This window comes from Nothoprocta perdicaria, unplaced genomic scaffold, assembly GCF_003342845.1.
Source record: "Nothoprocta perdicaria isolate Ctin4 unplaced genomic scaffold, notPer1 scaffold_6, whole genome shotgun sequence".
Taxonomy (NCBI): domain Eukaryota; kingdom Metazoa; phylum Chordata; class Aves; order Tinamiformes; family Tinamidae; genus Nothoprocta; species Nothoprocta perdicaria.
In genome coordinates this window covers 7,275,196-7,289,851 of record NW_020455865.1, presented here as the reverse complement: position 1 = coordinate 7,289,851, position 14,656 = coordinate 7,275,196, and the positions used below count along the sequence as shown (strand labels likewise).

The window sequence follows — 14,656 nt, the reverse complement described above, 5'->3', positions numbered from 1 at the left end:
TTACTAGGAAACAGAGAAGTCTAGATTTTTCATTACCCTGTACTTTAGGGAGTCCTGTGCATAGATGTATATACTTTGTTCCTAATTAGTAGTGTTTCGAAACATTTTACACTCATATTTTGAATCTGATGTTAGTGGCTGCATTAGATATAAGTATCTGGCTTTTCGTAAACCTGTAAACCTGTAATTAGTTCTGATATCCATGGCTACTTGCAGGATTTGTGTGCAAAAGTTTGCAGACCAAAAGCTTTAACCCAGGAATCATCATACCCTGTGTAACTCCTYTTAGCCAGTGGAGTTACATCAGGGCTGAATTTGGCTCCCAAATTGGAAAAGTAAAAAGAGAAAGTTTGCTCATAGCCTTTCCCACATGATGCTCCTTGTGATTTCTCTTACCTCCAAGTCCTTGCTGGTAAAAGGAAATGTTTGTCCATAAGCCTACAGTTTTTTCCATAATGGCAGCCTATGATGAAATTGTATAGCTGCTAATCTGAGTAGAAAGTAGCCCTAATTGTGGAAACTTGGCTTTCAACGTCCTGTTCTCATCCAGGACGGAGCACTAATACAGGAGTCTTTTTGTAGAGAAACTGAAGTTGTATTTTTACAGGGATTTCTATCCTTTTTTTTTTTTTCTACTGGATGCATCTAAAAAACAACTGCACAGTAATAACTCTCAATTGGATTTCTCAGTGCCTTTTATTCCAAGTTCTTAAAATGTTTTGCCTCCGTTAATTGAGCAAGCTGAGTGAGGCACTCAAATCACTACTAAGTACGTAKTTGAGAAATGAAATAATGAGGTAGTACTATGCTAATACTACAGGTGGATAAAATGAAACAGAAGATAATTCACAACTTGCCCAGATTTATTCATTATGACTGTTACAGATAGTGAAAGGAAGTGGGGGGCACCCTTGCTTTGTTTTCTATGTTTTACCTAAGTGTCACATTTAATTGCCTTGCATGTTTTCAGCAGGTGCATCCCTTTCTGTGCTGTCTGCAAGTTCAGTCATTCACAGTGTCTTTGCAGGGATGGCTGTGGGCCATATTGAATTGGATTTGTGTTTTACAACTGATTTCGTTCCAAGTATTCTCCATCTAATTAAGCCAGCAGAAAGCTGACTTTCACAAAAATTCTTGTCAACAAATAAGGGATGCTAAACCCTAGAGCAGCTGAGAGGTTACCGTCTCTAACACCAAAAGGAAAGCTAGAACACAAAGCTTGGAATGGCTGAGAGAGTAGATTTACAGTCATGGCCCTGTCCTCGCTAACTGACTTCTGACTGAGGATCAAAATGCCCTTCACAACATTGCTGAGATAACTCACACAATGGGAGTTGGTTCAGATTGGCATAGCTGATTGTAATAATTGATGACTCAATCCATGCTCACTTGGAGAGTTTAGAGGATGTACTATGTGTCAGACAAAAAGTGTTTGCCCCAAACCTCTGTCCTTTCTTAGATGGATTTGTTCCTTTAAGATCAGATGATAATTTTTTTTCCTTTTGGGTCATCAGCATTGTTTAAAGCTCAACAATGATTTCTGAGTAAGCAGCAACTTTTTAGCATGAATAACCACACATGCTAGGTTGTACACAATTCCAATTGCACTACTCCATGGAACATTAGGCATCCACATCCCGAGCTGATACAAATCAGTTTAATGTTAGGCGARACATTAAAGTCACACCACTCTGTATCAGCTAAAGTGCTGGCCTTGTGAGTTTATTAGCAAAATTATTTATGAATCAGTGTTTAACTATGGTTTCCTGTTGAACCATTTTTGCTGATAGCTCTCTATGGACAGCACCTTGTATTGCTTTAGGTATATTCAAGGAATTTTGGCATTGGTCAGTAAAGTGTCTTCATGCCATGTCAAACCATCCGATGTCATGGGCCCACACAATGTTTCAGATAGGAAAAAAAAAAAAAAAAGAGCCAATCTCTTTTTGCCAAAGCTGCCGAGTACCAAATCCACTATGCACTGTGAAGATGATTCAGGGCATGCTCTTTTTCATATGGTCACAACTGACCTGTTTTCCATAGTTCTAGTGATCTGAGTTGTGATACATCTCAAGGRTCAGGTACTTGGATATTTAGAAAAGCCATGACTCTGCAGAGCAAGTCTGTGATGTTCTCAGTCTGAAACTTTCCTGTCACCTCTAATCAACTGTATGCCCAAGGCCTTCACAGTTCTGGAGATACTATGATTTCATGCAATAAATCCATGGTGGGAGTAGAAATAGATCCAAAATTTCCTGAGGCCTGTTTCTCTGCTCTAACCACTTAGCTGCACATATCTTCTTTTGTCAGAGTTTGATCTAGTTGCAGTGCAAGGGGAAAAAAATATAGCTGAGCATGATTTTACAGGTTGCTATCATTTTGTATTCTATACTAGAGTCACACAGCTGCAGTCTTCACAGGCCATTAGCCCAAACGCACAGAAGGTCAGTGTCAGAAAATACTCTTGTCAGTGCCATAAGGAAAGAGGGTTAAGTGGAACTGAATTCTAAGCATTATTGCTTTTAATATAGTTGAATAAGCAGTTCATTCAGCTGTTACTAAGTTGGTGTGTTTTCCTGTTTTCCTGGCCTCCTAGAGAAGTGGGATCAGCATGTGATCTCTGYGCAGAAGGAAGAGTCCTGGTGCAATATGCGTTCAGTGCTTCTTCCCCAATGCCGTGTGATCCCTCGGGACACTGGAGCCCACGAGAAGCAGAAGGTGAGTCATGATTTTGGAGCTTGGACAGTTCTTCAATGGCGGGGCAGAGATGCAGAGGGTGAGAAGGGGGAGGACTTGGGCCAGAGCTGATGGAGAGACACAGAGAAAGGGGCAACCGGTAGGAGAAAGTGAATGATTGTATCTACAGATGAACAAAGGCAAAGGACAGCTGAACACCCTGCATCCCTGAAGTAATGTGAGTGGCTGAAATACCTGTATTTTGGCACCTGTGTTCTGACCTTGACTATGAATTAAATGAATTCAGGGAGCTGAACCTGAGTTTCAAAAAACAGTACTGTGCCAACAAGTGCTGACCGTTCAGATCTGCCATATGAATTTCTCAGGGAAGCTGTTTATTCCTTCTACTCTAACTCCAAAAGTGAACAATTGCATTTTTATTTATTTGGGCCTGTTTTCTGCTGCCTTCTCTTGCATTGAATAGTAAGTTGCTATACCAGTAAACATACTGAAAGAGTAGATACTGCCCTTTAAGCAGCTACTCAGCATTATGAACACAGACGACTAAATCAAGCCTATTGTGTATAGTTCAGGGTGCTTTGGAAGTCATTCTGGCTGTTCTCATGGAGAGCACATGGAGGGTAGAAGGGAGGGTAGAAGGTTTTATAGAGGTCATTATAAAATGCCATTAGATCTCTATCATTAATTCTCCTCCATATGTGCAAGGGTGGTACCTTCCATTAAGTATGTTTAAGGATATAGAAGGTAAAAGGTCAATAATCACAAGTTACGGTTTGAAGGAGCAGAGTATGCTGTTCTGCTCTTATTAGCTGTTTCTGCAATGGCAGCACACCCTGGACTCGGGTTTTATTTCAAACATACAGGTAGTCTCATTGAACTCAAAAGGCCTTTGGCTGGGTTTTGCAAACTCTTCATTCTACAAATACTACCTTATACTGTGGGCTTATGTCACCTGCAACTAARGTATGTGGGAGTTATTATACAAGGAACATTATATATAACGTAGCAAGGTGATATACGCAGTGTGGCATCCAGACGTCTTCCTAGTCCTCAAGTCAGCATTTGTAGCAAGCCATGTCCCAGCTGGGTGATGGAACATAATGTGTGGRCAGCAGCATGCTTGGCTGTCCAGATTTTGGGGTCTGATGGGGGCTGGCATTCATGCCAACTCCCCAGCCACTTTGGATATCCAAGGCTGCAGAACATAATTCAGAGCATGCATCTACCCAGGAACCAGCTCTTGTCAAAGAGCTCCATCCTGAGAAATAACACTCCAGCTACAGGTGTGACTGGATTCTCAAGTAAACAGAATTAGCAAATTTGGATCATTTGCAGTGAAAGTACAGGATGAAAGTTGGAATTTCCATTTAGCCAAGGATTACAAGACTTTGAAACCTGGTTTTGTTTGGAAAATATAAAGAAACTTTGAAATTCTCCATGAAGCAAAATTAAAAACAAAAAGTGTTTCAGGCTGGCCAAAATGTTTTGTTTAGCTCATATGATTCATCTTTCATCCACTTGAATGGTTTGAACTTGACATTTCACAATACCCCCTTTTAGTATATAGCAAGGATATAGAGAAGAAACCATTATTAATATCAAAATGGGAAGTGCTTCAAATTGAAAAAGCAAAATGATTTCTTCCAAAAATGTCAAAACATAATGTTTTAATATTGTTAGAAATTTATTTTTATTTTCTTTTTTTATAACAGAATTATGACCAAATCAACCCAATTTTGTAAAATATCTTGATTTTGAAAGAACTGCGTATTCTATTGAGATATGCAGTTCCATGAAAATTTCTCCAATGATCCCTGACTTGAAAACTTCTGCATCTCACACGTCTTGCCAGAGGCATCATTCCTAGAGAAACTAAGCTTCTCTAAGATTTATTACTCAGCTGTGTTTTGCATTTAATTTCCTTTTCTTACAGTGTGTGCCTGCATATTCTTAACTATGAAAGGTACAGTCTGATTCTTATCTATCTCATTCAATTGCTGTTGTACCATTGTGCCAGAAAGAAAATTTGGGACTCCTGTCCTCTTGCTCTATTAATAAGTTTTCTCCCCTTTAAAGTAGAAAATACACCAAATGCATAGTATTTGTTGCCCTGTAATTTTCTGTCATCACTGCCACACTCTCTGACATCCAGAATCTCTGCCTATTTGCACTTGGTCTGAGTTACAAATAGCACAGTTAGATCATTGTCTGGCTTCTTTAATTGTCTATCTCAAGCATGTAAATTCACTTTCTGCAAGTTCCTGTGTGTAACTCTCCCCTGCTTGAATGTTCACGGAAAGTGAATACAAAAGAGGCATAAGCATGGCCAAAATGAACTCATTTTAAAATCTGAGACAACTCTCATGGAAAACATTTCATAGTATTCATGCAGCTTCTTACCAGAAAACCACATTTCTCACATGTCTCTAAAGCAGCCCGGAACCTGGCTAGTCCCATTTCAAGCCCTGAGGTCTCACAGCTCTGTTGTGCTGCACTGTTACCCCAAGTAGCTGAAACCAGCTGTGATCTAGACTGTGTATGAAATGTTCCTGTTCCAAAATTCTGCCCTTGGGACTGTGCCCCTGATAGTGCCATACTCCTGCCAGGTGTGGTGAGGGGCAACATCCGAGGCTGAGGCACTTTGGGATTCTTTCCTAGCTACCTTTGCCACTTGCACAAGATGTTGCTTGCCCATTGGAGACAATTGTGGGATGGTCTTGAAGATCTGACAGTTCAAATTTACTCCTTACATTTATCACAGAGCAGGAAAGCTCTAACCTACCTGGATTCTCACAAGCAACATTAGCTGGGTAAATAAAACTTACAGCACCTTCATAACTCAAGTCAAATGTTTTTGTATATATAAAGGCAGTTTTGGCTCAAACTCAAACAGATATCTTTGCTTACTTGGTAATATATGCATATAGCAGTCAAATCCTCCTGCTTGACTCACTATTGACTAAGAAGCATAAAAACATATAAAAAATGTACTATCTTAGGCTAATCTCATGCCCTACTTTTATCAGTGGTTAATATTTCACTTGAGAGCAAGTCCTTCTGTATTTCAAAGTGGAGTGTCCCAGCTGGACATTAGAGTCACATTGGAAGGCCTTTTGCCTTYATCAAATTAGAAATGTGACAAATGAATTCTGGTTGTTGCAGTGGCAACAGTCCCAGAGGCTGCTAATCCCTGCTAGCCTCCTGTCCCAGTGCTTCAAGTTTCTGTCTACATGGAGGGATCTGTTCCTAGCTCCTTCTCTCCACCTTCACATGAGTGAAGAAGGATTCCTCTGATGTTCAGTACTTTGGCTATGGCTGATGGCTTGGGAAAACCTCCCTCCAAGCCTGCCATGCCTGTTCTCTAAATAAGAGATGGGCTTTGCCATATCCTCACCAACCTCATGTTTGTGCTTTTTTACACTTGGCAAGTCAAGATGTTGTAGGAGATCCCTTTTTTTTTACATTCAATCTTGCTGATGATCTTAAAAGATCTCCAGAACCTGAGCATACCGGGCTACAACCACCACTGTATCATTTCTTTTTATATACTAGTATTTGTAACTTCATTTTTCATAGTGTTCACTCATCTCTAGAAAACTAGAGCTCTATGGAATGAGGYTTTATTTCTATTCCACCAGTAAAGAGTGTTCCTTACCCATGGCTATGATCCTGACAATGTTTAAAAAAGGGATTCATTTGTCTTAACCTCAGTACTTCGGTTAGACTTTCAGTCTATGCAAGACTGAAGACCAGTTTTGCCAGGTAATGCTGCTGTCACTCAGTGTGGAGCAATGATCTGCATGAAACTCCCTTCAGGCTGAGTTCTGTTCATCCTAACTCAGTGAATCAGTCCCTGTCCTACCAAAACATGTAGGTTCATTCACTGCCTTGGTGTATAGGCCTTGATCCGTCAGAGATGAATGTGCAAGAACCCAAATAGAGGCCACTTCTAAAAATGTTTTGGTTGTGACCATGAATCAACTCCGTTTTTCTATCTCTGAGAAGGCATCAACAAGATGCACAAATCTTTCCACTGCACTTTGAGATCCTGGTGTTAAAAATACCTTCTTTGGTCTGCAGTCATGAATTTGATGTGAATCTGCAGAAGAGTCATATGAGGGCCSAGTCCAGCACAGGGGACAGCAGTGAATGTTCTGAGATAACATGAGTTGATTAGGGTATTTGCAACACAAAATGTTTATACACTGAGTACTTGTAAGCTTGCCAGGGGAAAAAAATTGAGTGTGTTAAATGAAACTCTGGCTTACTTCAAAATCCTTTACTGCTTTGGTCTCTCCAGATGTTGAGGTTAGTGGCATTCCCACTATTTTGCGGCATGCAAAGGGGAGAGGAGGGCTATGAGGTATGTGTGGGTGAGGGAGAAGCAGTAAATGTTGTGTATGTGAAGGTCAGTTACGTTGGATCTCAGAAGGGACTGCCTGAGATATAGGGAAATCATCCTGCATTTGAGTTGATTTGATATGAAGATGAGAATTCCTTGTGCTTTATATGCTTGACAAAAAAAGGCATATTTCTAACACTTTGTTGGATCACAGACAATAAGAATAACCTTCACATGTTGCCCTTTTCTCTTTAAATTAGTACTGATGTTCTGTTCGTTCATGTTTGCCCAGTGCCTTATCTTGTTTTCTTCCTTGGTTACATTTAGCTGTGTGCTACTTCCCTCTTCTTTTCTCTGCCTTCTCTGCTTCTCTCTTCTTGTTGCTCTTTATCTTGTCTTTTCTCTTTCTTCATTCCTATACTTTGTCTTCTCCCTGTCCTGCCTTCTGCTTTTTTTGTGTGTGTGTGATTATTTGGTAAAGAAGAGGGAATTTATATCTCTTAATGGATCCTGTTACCAACTGTTCCACCCATTTGACCTCTCTGGATCTTACAGTCCATAACTGCATGCCAGATTGTAATGTTACCATAGTATTTGGGAGTCCAACAAGTATTGTGGCTTTCATTATTTTTCACTAATACCTCCCATGTAGCAGAACGTAGCCAACGGTGAGAAACACAGAAGTACAAGTGCCTGTTATTTCATCATGAAGAGTGTAGAGAGTCAGTTTAGACCTGTGCTCCATGTGCATCTGAAGAAAAGGAGACTAACACAAGATAGTMGATGAGCCTGGTGTAGGAGTGAACTGAATATTTTGTCTCTCAGCAACATAATGCAGCAGTTTCTTGGAACTAGCAAAAGTTCTTTTTCTTTGTTAAAGACAAGAAAAAAAGGCAGTATTTTAGAGTGACAGACAAGAAATAACTAGGAGCATTGAGGTGAAATTAAGATAAAGCAAGTGGGTTTCTCAGGTAGAGTACCAAGCAGAAGAGGTAGAAAATGCCCTGATTTAGAAAAAGCAAAGGTGCTAGAAGTATGGGATGAGATAACTGGTACCTTTTTTTGGTGTCTGGTTCAGCTGGACACTTATACTGTGTTTATGTTTTTTTCCTCATGATTCATTGCATTATGTTCCTCCTCTTCATRCTGATCTTGGCTATTCTTCTGCTTAAGTGAATAATTAGATTTGTTGGACATACATGCTCTCCTATCATAGGTCTGTCTTTCAAGACTGGTGCCAGTGACACCCCATGTTTTCCAACTTCTTTATCTCCTTTCTTTGCTTGCTTCCATTTATTTGTTYGTTTATTTTTCTTTCTTCAGGGCACCCTGATGTTGAGCAGCCTTGTAAATCCAGTGTCAGAACATGGAGTCCCAACTCAGCAGTCAACCAGCACACAGTGCCCCCAGCCTGCCCTGAACCACAGGGCTGCTACCTGCAACTGGAGTTTCGATACCCCCTGACTCCAGAGTCCCTCACTATCTGGGTGACATTTGTTTCCCCTGACTGGGACTCCAGTGGAGCAGTGAATGACATCAAATTGCTCACCATCAGCGGGAAGAACATTTCTCTCGGGCCACAGAATGTCTTCTGTGATATCCCATTRACCATAAAGCTGGATGCAGGACAAGTGGGAGAGGAGGTGTACGGTATCCAGATCTATACTCTGGATGAGCACCTAGAAATCGATGCTGCTATGCTGAGTTCCGTGCCCCACAGCACATTGTGTGCTGACTGCAAACCCATCCRGTACAAAGTGGTTCGGGACCCTCAATTCCAGACTGGTTTCCCAGTTGTCATCTCAAACCTCAGCAGGAGATTCGTTGACACGTAAGTACTTTTTTCGGGGAGATTAACTCTATTCTCTATTTAGAGAAYAAAACAAAACTTGTCATCACATTAATGTCTGGCATTGCAATTGAATATTGGGATTTTAAATTAGTTAGATTTACCAAGTATCACCAAGGTAGGATATTCACATAGTTTCACTGTGGAACTGAGAATGTCATACTCAGGTGTAATAGCCTGGGATTGCATGGGTAGTTCTTGAGAATTATCATGGGATTTCCTGGCTAGTTGTATGAACACATGAAAGTAGAGATTTCTGTAAAAATAGTGATGTATAAATGTATTTCAGCTACTGCCATTTTCTATTTTCATGTGCCACTAACACAAACTATTGGAGCATAACTATTCTTACATCAACAATCAAATGTGATTGTTGTAGGGACTGAATTTCTTTCCAAATGCAATTATACTCATCTCGTAAAAGAACATAGGATTTTTGAAGATAGCTCAGCTTCAAAATATTTAATGATTTCAGGGAGATCCATAATCTACCCATAGGTGTTCTACAACTAGGAAGAAAAACATTTGTTGCATAACATAATTCCCTGGAAATGATTCACTCATCTGTAGGAACAACATGAAGCTCTTTTGAAAATGAACTCCAGATTAAAGGAAACCTGCTAAAAAAAACTGCACTGTAATTTAGAAAAGATGATCTAATTAGCACAGCTATTATCAAGGAAGCATACATCATTATGTTCTTCTAAAGCATATTTGAATATAATAAAAATGATTAATTAACCATTCAGTAATCATAAGCTACCATCCCYTTTATGGCTCAATTGTACACCTCAGAAGATGCAAATTATTCCTGAGGGTTTAAAAATTCAAGATGACTAACAAGAGTGAATAAAAAAAATGAAACCCAGGACTACCTTATGTTACTCACGTGCAGAAAGTTAAGCTTGTGCTTAAGTGGATTCTTGGGTCATAGCCTGGTTCCAGTACTCACTGGCACTTCATGTAAGATGAATATTGGCATATTGGAAACATGGAAAATGGTGAGTTTTCCCATGGTTTTGCTGTGAAAGCATCTTTGCCTGAAACCTGGCCCATTCTCATTGGAAAATGGGACTAGTTTTGTTTGAAATATTTGCATACCTTAGCACAAGTTCCCACAGAAACGGGCCCAATTTTTGAGTTCGTAACAAAATGTGAAAAGCAAAACAAAACAAAACGTGTATTCTGAGCATTGATCTCATGTCTTTCATTGTGATTTTTGGGTGGCTTGTAGTTTGTAGCCCTCTGAAGTGAAGAAAAAATGATGCTCAAATGCTTAAAACAGTACCCAGAAATTAATGACAATTTTCCATTGTGGCGTTGAACATAGTGTGTAGGGTAATCTTTCTATACCTGTATGTCTCACCTAGTTATATAGCCAACTAACAACCAGACRTAAAATTTAAATTGGGCTTTCTGGATTTTACCTGAGACCAACAGACAGAAACAGGAGCTCTTGGAGGCTGACACAGCCTTCCTAACAAATCTCTCTGCGAGAACTGGCCTCAGAGTGCTTGCGCTTTCCAGTGTCTGCAGAGAGAATCCAGACAGTGAGTTTTAACCAGGCGCCTGATACTTGCAAAATTAAAATGAAGTCCTTAGTCACTGAATAAGGAATCAGATGCAGATTCTTGACTGTGTGTATTTGCTTTTGATGTAGGACATCAGCACATGTTTGAAATCTTTAAAAAAGGCAAGTGAGCTTTTATCTTCATGCACATATGTGCATAGCAATGATTCGGATCTGTTGGCGACAAGGGCCCATGCACATTCAAAGACTGCTGCTATACATGCAGGMTGTTGTAGGGCCAGACATAGCAAACTCATTGCACTGCCAGTGAACGTCTGTGTGCTGGGGTAAAGGTAAGGTGAGTCTATACCTGGGCAAAGGTAAGGTGAGTCTTAGAACCTTTTGCAAAGACTAGCCACAGTCCTCATACTGCCTAAGCAGGAAAGATGGGAAGATGTGTTAGGAAAGTCAAGGATAGAGCAGCTGGGGTATGCTCCTGCTTATATATGATGTTGAAGTAAATGCAGTCTCTCTCAACCTGTTCTCATCTGCCGGTTCATTTCATCCTGTACAGCCGAAATTCAGTATATCTATGCAACCAGATGTTGCAGCCCTTTTTATCTTTCTCTGAGCCCGAAGCCAGTTACCCCTCCTTTATGCTTTTGCATGTTTTCCATATTAAATAAAATGACACCCACACATGTTCTATGGAAGGTTATATTGAAGGCAGTTGCATATCTTTACTCTTGCCTCCTCTGACCTTGATCTTCACTTTCTCTTTTTATCCCAAAGAAAATATTTGCTTGCACTGTTATCTGTGAACAAGATCCTTTCCCCAGGTGTGGTGATGCTGAAAGAAAAATTAATTTCTCCTACCTTCCTCCCATCAAAGAGAGGTAACTTCTCTTTAAGCTGAGAGGAGAGACAGCCTTTAATGGATAACCTTTGCCTAGTCAGCACAGGGTGCTTCGGAATTGAGAGGAAATAACTAGAACAGTGGAAATGTTTTATTAAGACATGCAAGATAATGCCAGACCTGTCTGTCCCGAAGCTGAATTTGAATCTCAGCTCTTGGCTCGAGCTGAAGCTGACATTCATTTCTAAGTGACAAGACCTTATCCTTGGACCCTCCTGAAACCAGAAAAGATTCACTCACTTCCACTGAGTGTGATCAGCCAGAATTGTTGGCATCTGTGTTACCAAATGAGACTTACTACCTAGGAACAGAGCAGAAACCTAAATAAATCAATGGGAAGGAAAAAGGTCAGGCCAGATGTAGTATAGAACTGCTGCGTCTTCACACCACAAGGAGTGATAAGGAAGGAGTCTTGTCTGCAAATCTCAAAGTCTCAGCTCACAGCCTAATCCAAAATTTGTGTTGTGCTTGTGCATAGAGGGTTTTACTTCGGATGTTCTTTCGGGGGGAAAAAAAGTGTTAGATGGTGATAATGGTAATGTGGTAATGTTTTGTCCTTACTTTGTCATTACTATAATGCTTGTACTGTCATGTAGTTGAAATTGGAAAGTAACCAGTGACTTGAAGGCCTTCTTAGCAAGTGTTAATTTTTTAAGATCAAATTGAGGAGCTTAAGGCAGCAAACTTTCCTGAAGATGTTGCAGGTACAGGGCTGTGTGTGTGCATGTCTCGTGAGTCACCATTTTTTGCAGTAGGACAGTCTGGGGTGAGTTGTCTCTGCTCCTCTGTGGTTCTCTTAGTATTAATTTTGGTGGGAGAGAACAACTGGGTATACTGGCAAGATCTATACTCACCCCTCTGGCAGGGGTGAGAGATGCCAAGGTTCATTTTGGAAAGCTGTGAGAATAGCTGGAAATGTTTTTGAGAACAGGGAAAATTTTCCACCGTTTCTGCCACAGCCTTTATAGGAAACTGAAAATGTGATAGATGGTGATGGATTTGGTGGTTTTTATGGCATTAGCCTGTTGATTTCAAGATAACCTGTTGATATTTCAAGATAAAGGATTGATTGAAATAGCCCTAGAAAGAATCCTAACCCAAAGGCTTGGTGTTTTAGTTTTGCAGAGATTAGCATCATTAGCATACACAAGTATGCTCTTTCAGAACATATTTTTCCTAGCTATCRTTACACAGATCAGTGTATTAATACCTAAGAAACACCTAGAGATACTGCACTCATACTTYAGAGAAAAATATAGAAGAAGAAAGAAAGTAAAAGAAGATACTGGGACAAATCTGCGTTTTTTATATGTTTGCTTCTCAGCTTTAGCTAATGGCCACCTACTTTCTAGCACTACAGTTTTTCTGTCACTTGATAATAATTAGAAAAGACTGGCTATCATCTGTGCACAGTTGTTGTTTAAGCAAATACAGTATTCTCAAATATTTTGTTATTGTGAGGGGTTCCATAGAGTGTTAAACTCAGGAACTCTATGTCATTTATTGCATTTTAACTTGGCACTAGTGACAGTGSGATCCATATCTCACTAGAGCTTCTAGAAGTGATTATAGAATTGCCAAAAAGTTGTCATCGTCAGGAATCGTGATATTTAATGACATTGTTCATGAATCCATAGCATTTCATGGATGGATTTCATGCTTTTCTTCCTAAACAGTTGTTTATTTCCAAATTTGTGGTATTGATGCACTTGCTATTTGTTTCTGGTATTGTTTCTGATTTGTTTCCAATCAGAAACCTGTATGATAAGTGACTTGTCAGAAACCCTAGATTATGCATAGTTGATGTGGATAGAAAACAGTTCTTAGTCTGAATGTATATGAAACATTTGGCAAATTTATACAAATCTGACCAAGTAAGGAGATTAGGGGAATCAGCAGTGGCTACTCATGACAAGCTAGAATTCACTACAGACAGTTGTCAGTTATTGAGGACATACTATTTAGCCTCTTAGCACAATAGGAAGGGGACATTTGAYTTACATGACACAGGTCCTAGCAAGCAGAGGTCTAAAAAGTATGAATATCACAATAACGATATGTAAACTTAAGTCACTACTGAATGCAATGTTAAAATTTCATGGCTACATCCGTCCTTGTTATGGCATTCCTTCCTTCACATTCATCTTGAAGATCTATTTCTCTGTTTTCCGAAGTTCTACCAGCCAGAGGAATGCATGATCTAAAGCAGCTGAAATGAATTGCCAGATCCATCTGTCATGAAGATAATTAACACCATATTTCTACCCAAACAAGATACAGATCACTAAGTGGATGTTCTCCCAACACAAAAAAATGAAGCCCATATTATCATCATCTTCTACCACCCCTCCTCCACAGTTACCATGCCAAGTATCTCTCGATATGCCAGGAATATTGGGGAGTATCAAAGATAGGATGGAAATATTAAGAAAGCTCTTCACATACCCATATTTATCTACAAAAGCTGTTAAGTTGTCCGTGTGATATCAGCATGCTACACATCTGGGTTCCCGACAGCCTTTAGAACTGTATACAGAATTCCAGATGTCCTTGTGCAATGGCATGAATACTCACTTATTAGTCCTGGAAATGCCTTTCCTTTATGCATGAAAGAACCTTAAATGCCTTTGTTTGGCTATATCCAATTGGCAGTTCATAGTTGTCTTAAATAAATAAATTCAACTGCTTCTTCCCCTCTCTCTTGAAGTGAAGAACTTCAGCTTACTCAGAATTTCTTGGTCTCGTAATTATATGATATAGTCTTATACTAACATGTGCACCATTTCTAGACATCCTGTCCTGAAGATCAGTTATGACCACAAGACATCCTGTCTTGAAGATCAGTTATGGCTACACTGTGACTCCATTCCTCTCTGTGTTGAGTTGCTCTGACTATCAAATCTGTCTTATCTGCAGATACTTCAGACTTGGGATCCAGATCTTCAACAAACATTTCATTCTTGCAAGTAATTAACCTTTAAGTGATAGCTGAAAGAAATTTCAAATTCAACTGAATTTCTCTTTCAGTCCATCCTATTGTAGCTTCTAGAAGTGCAAAGTAGCGTCATCTCTTGTTGATTCCCTAAGTATTTGATGTCTGCTATCACATCTAGCAGTACTGAGATCTGCCATTATTAAAAGTATTTGTTCTCCTAGTCTGTATCTAGGAAGTTTCTTTTCCATAATTACACAGTTCTCCATAGTGCTTCTCTCTTGTAATATTAAAGAGATCCCTATCTCTATCCATATGAAAGTTTACAGCTCATCTCCAGTGAAATCACTTTTACCAAGGTTCAATGTGAATTCATTCACTTTTATTCACACTCTTCTTTTTCATTTCTT

The 14,656-nt window shown here is 39.6% G+C and overlaps 1 protein-coding gene across 1 annotated transcript in view; it reads left to right on the top strand.

Moving 5' to 3' along the window:
- Window positions 1-14,656, top strand: part of PAPPA (pappalysin 1) — a 180,274-nt gene that overhangs the window by 68,097 nt on the left and 97,521 nt on the right. The window contains exons 6-7 of the mRNA XM_026049405.1: window positions 2,597-2,718; window positions 8,363-8,870. Of these exons, the coding sequence (XP_025905190.1) occupies window positions 2,597-2,718; window positions 8,363-8,870 (630 nt within the window). The remainder of the gene's footprint in view (window positions 1-2,596; window positions 2,719-8,362; window positions 8,871-14,656) is intronic.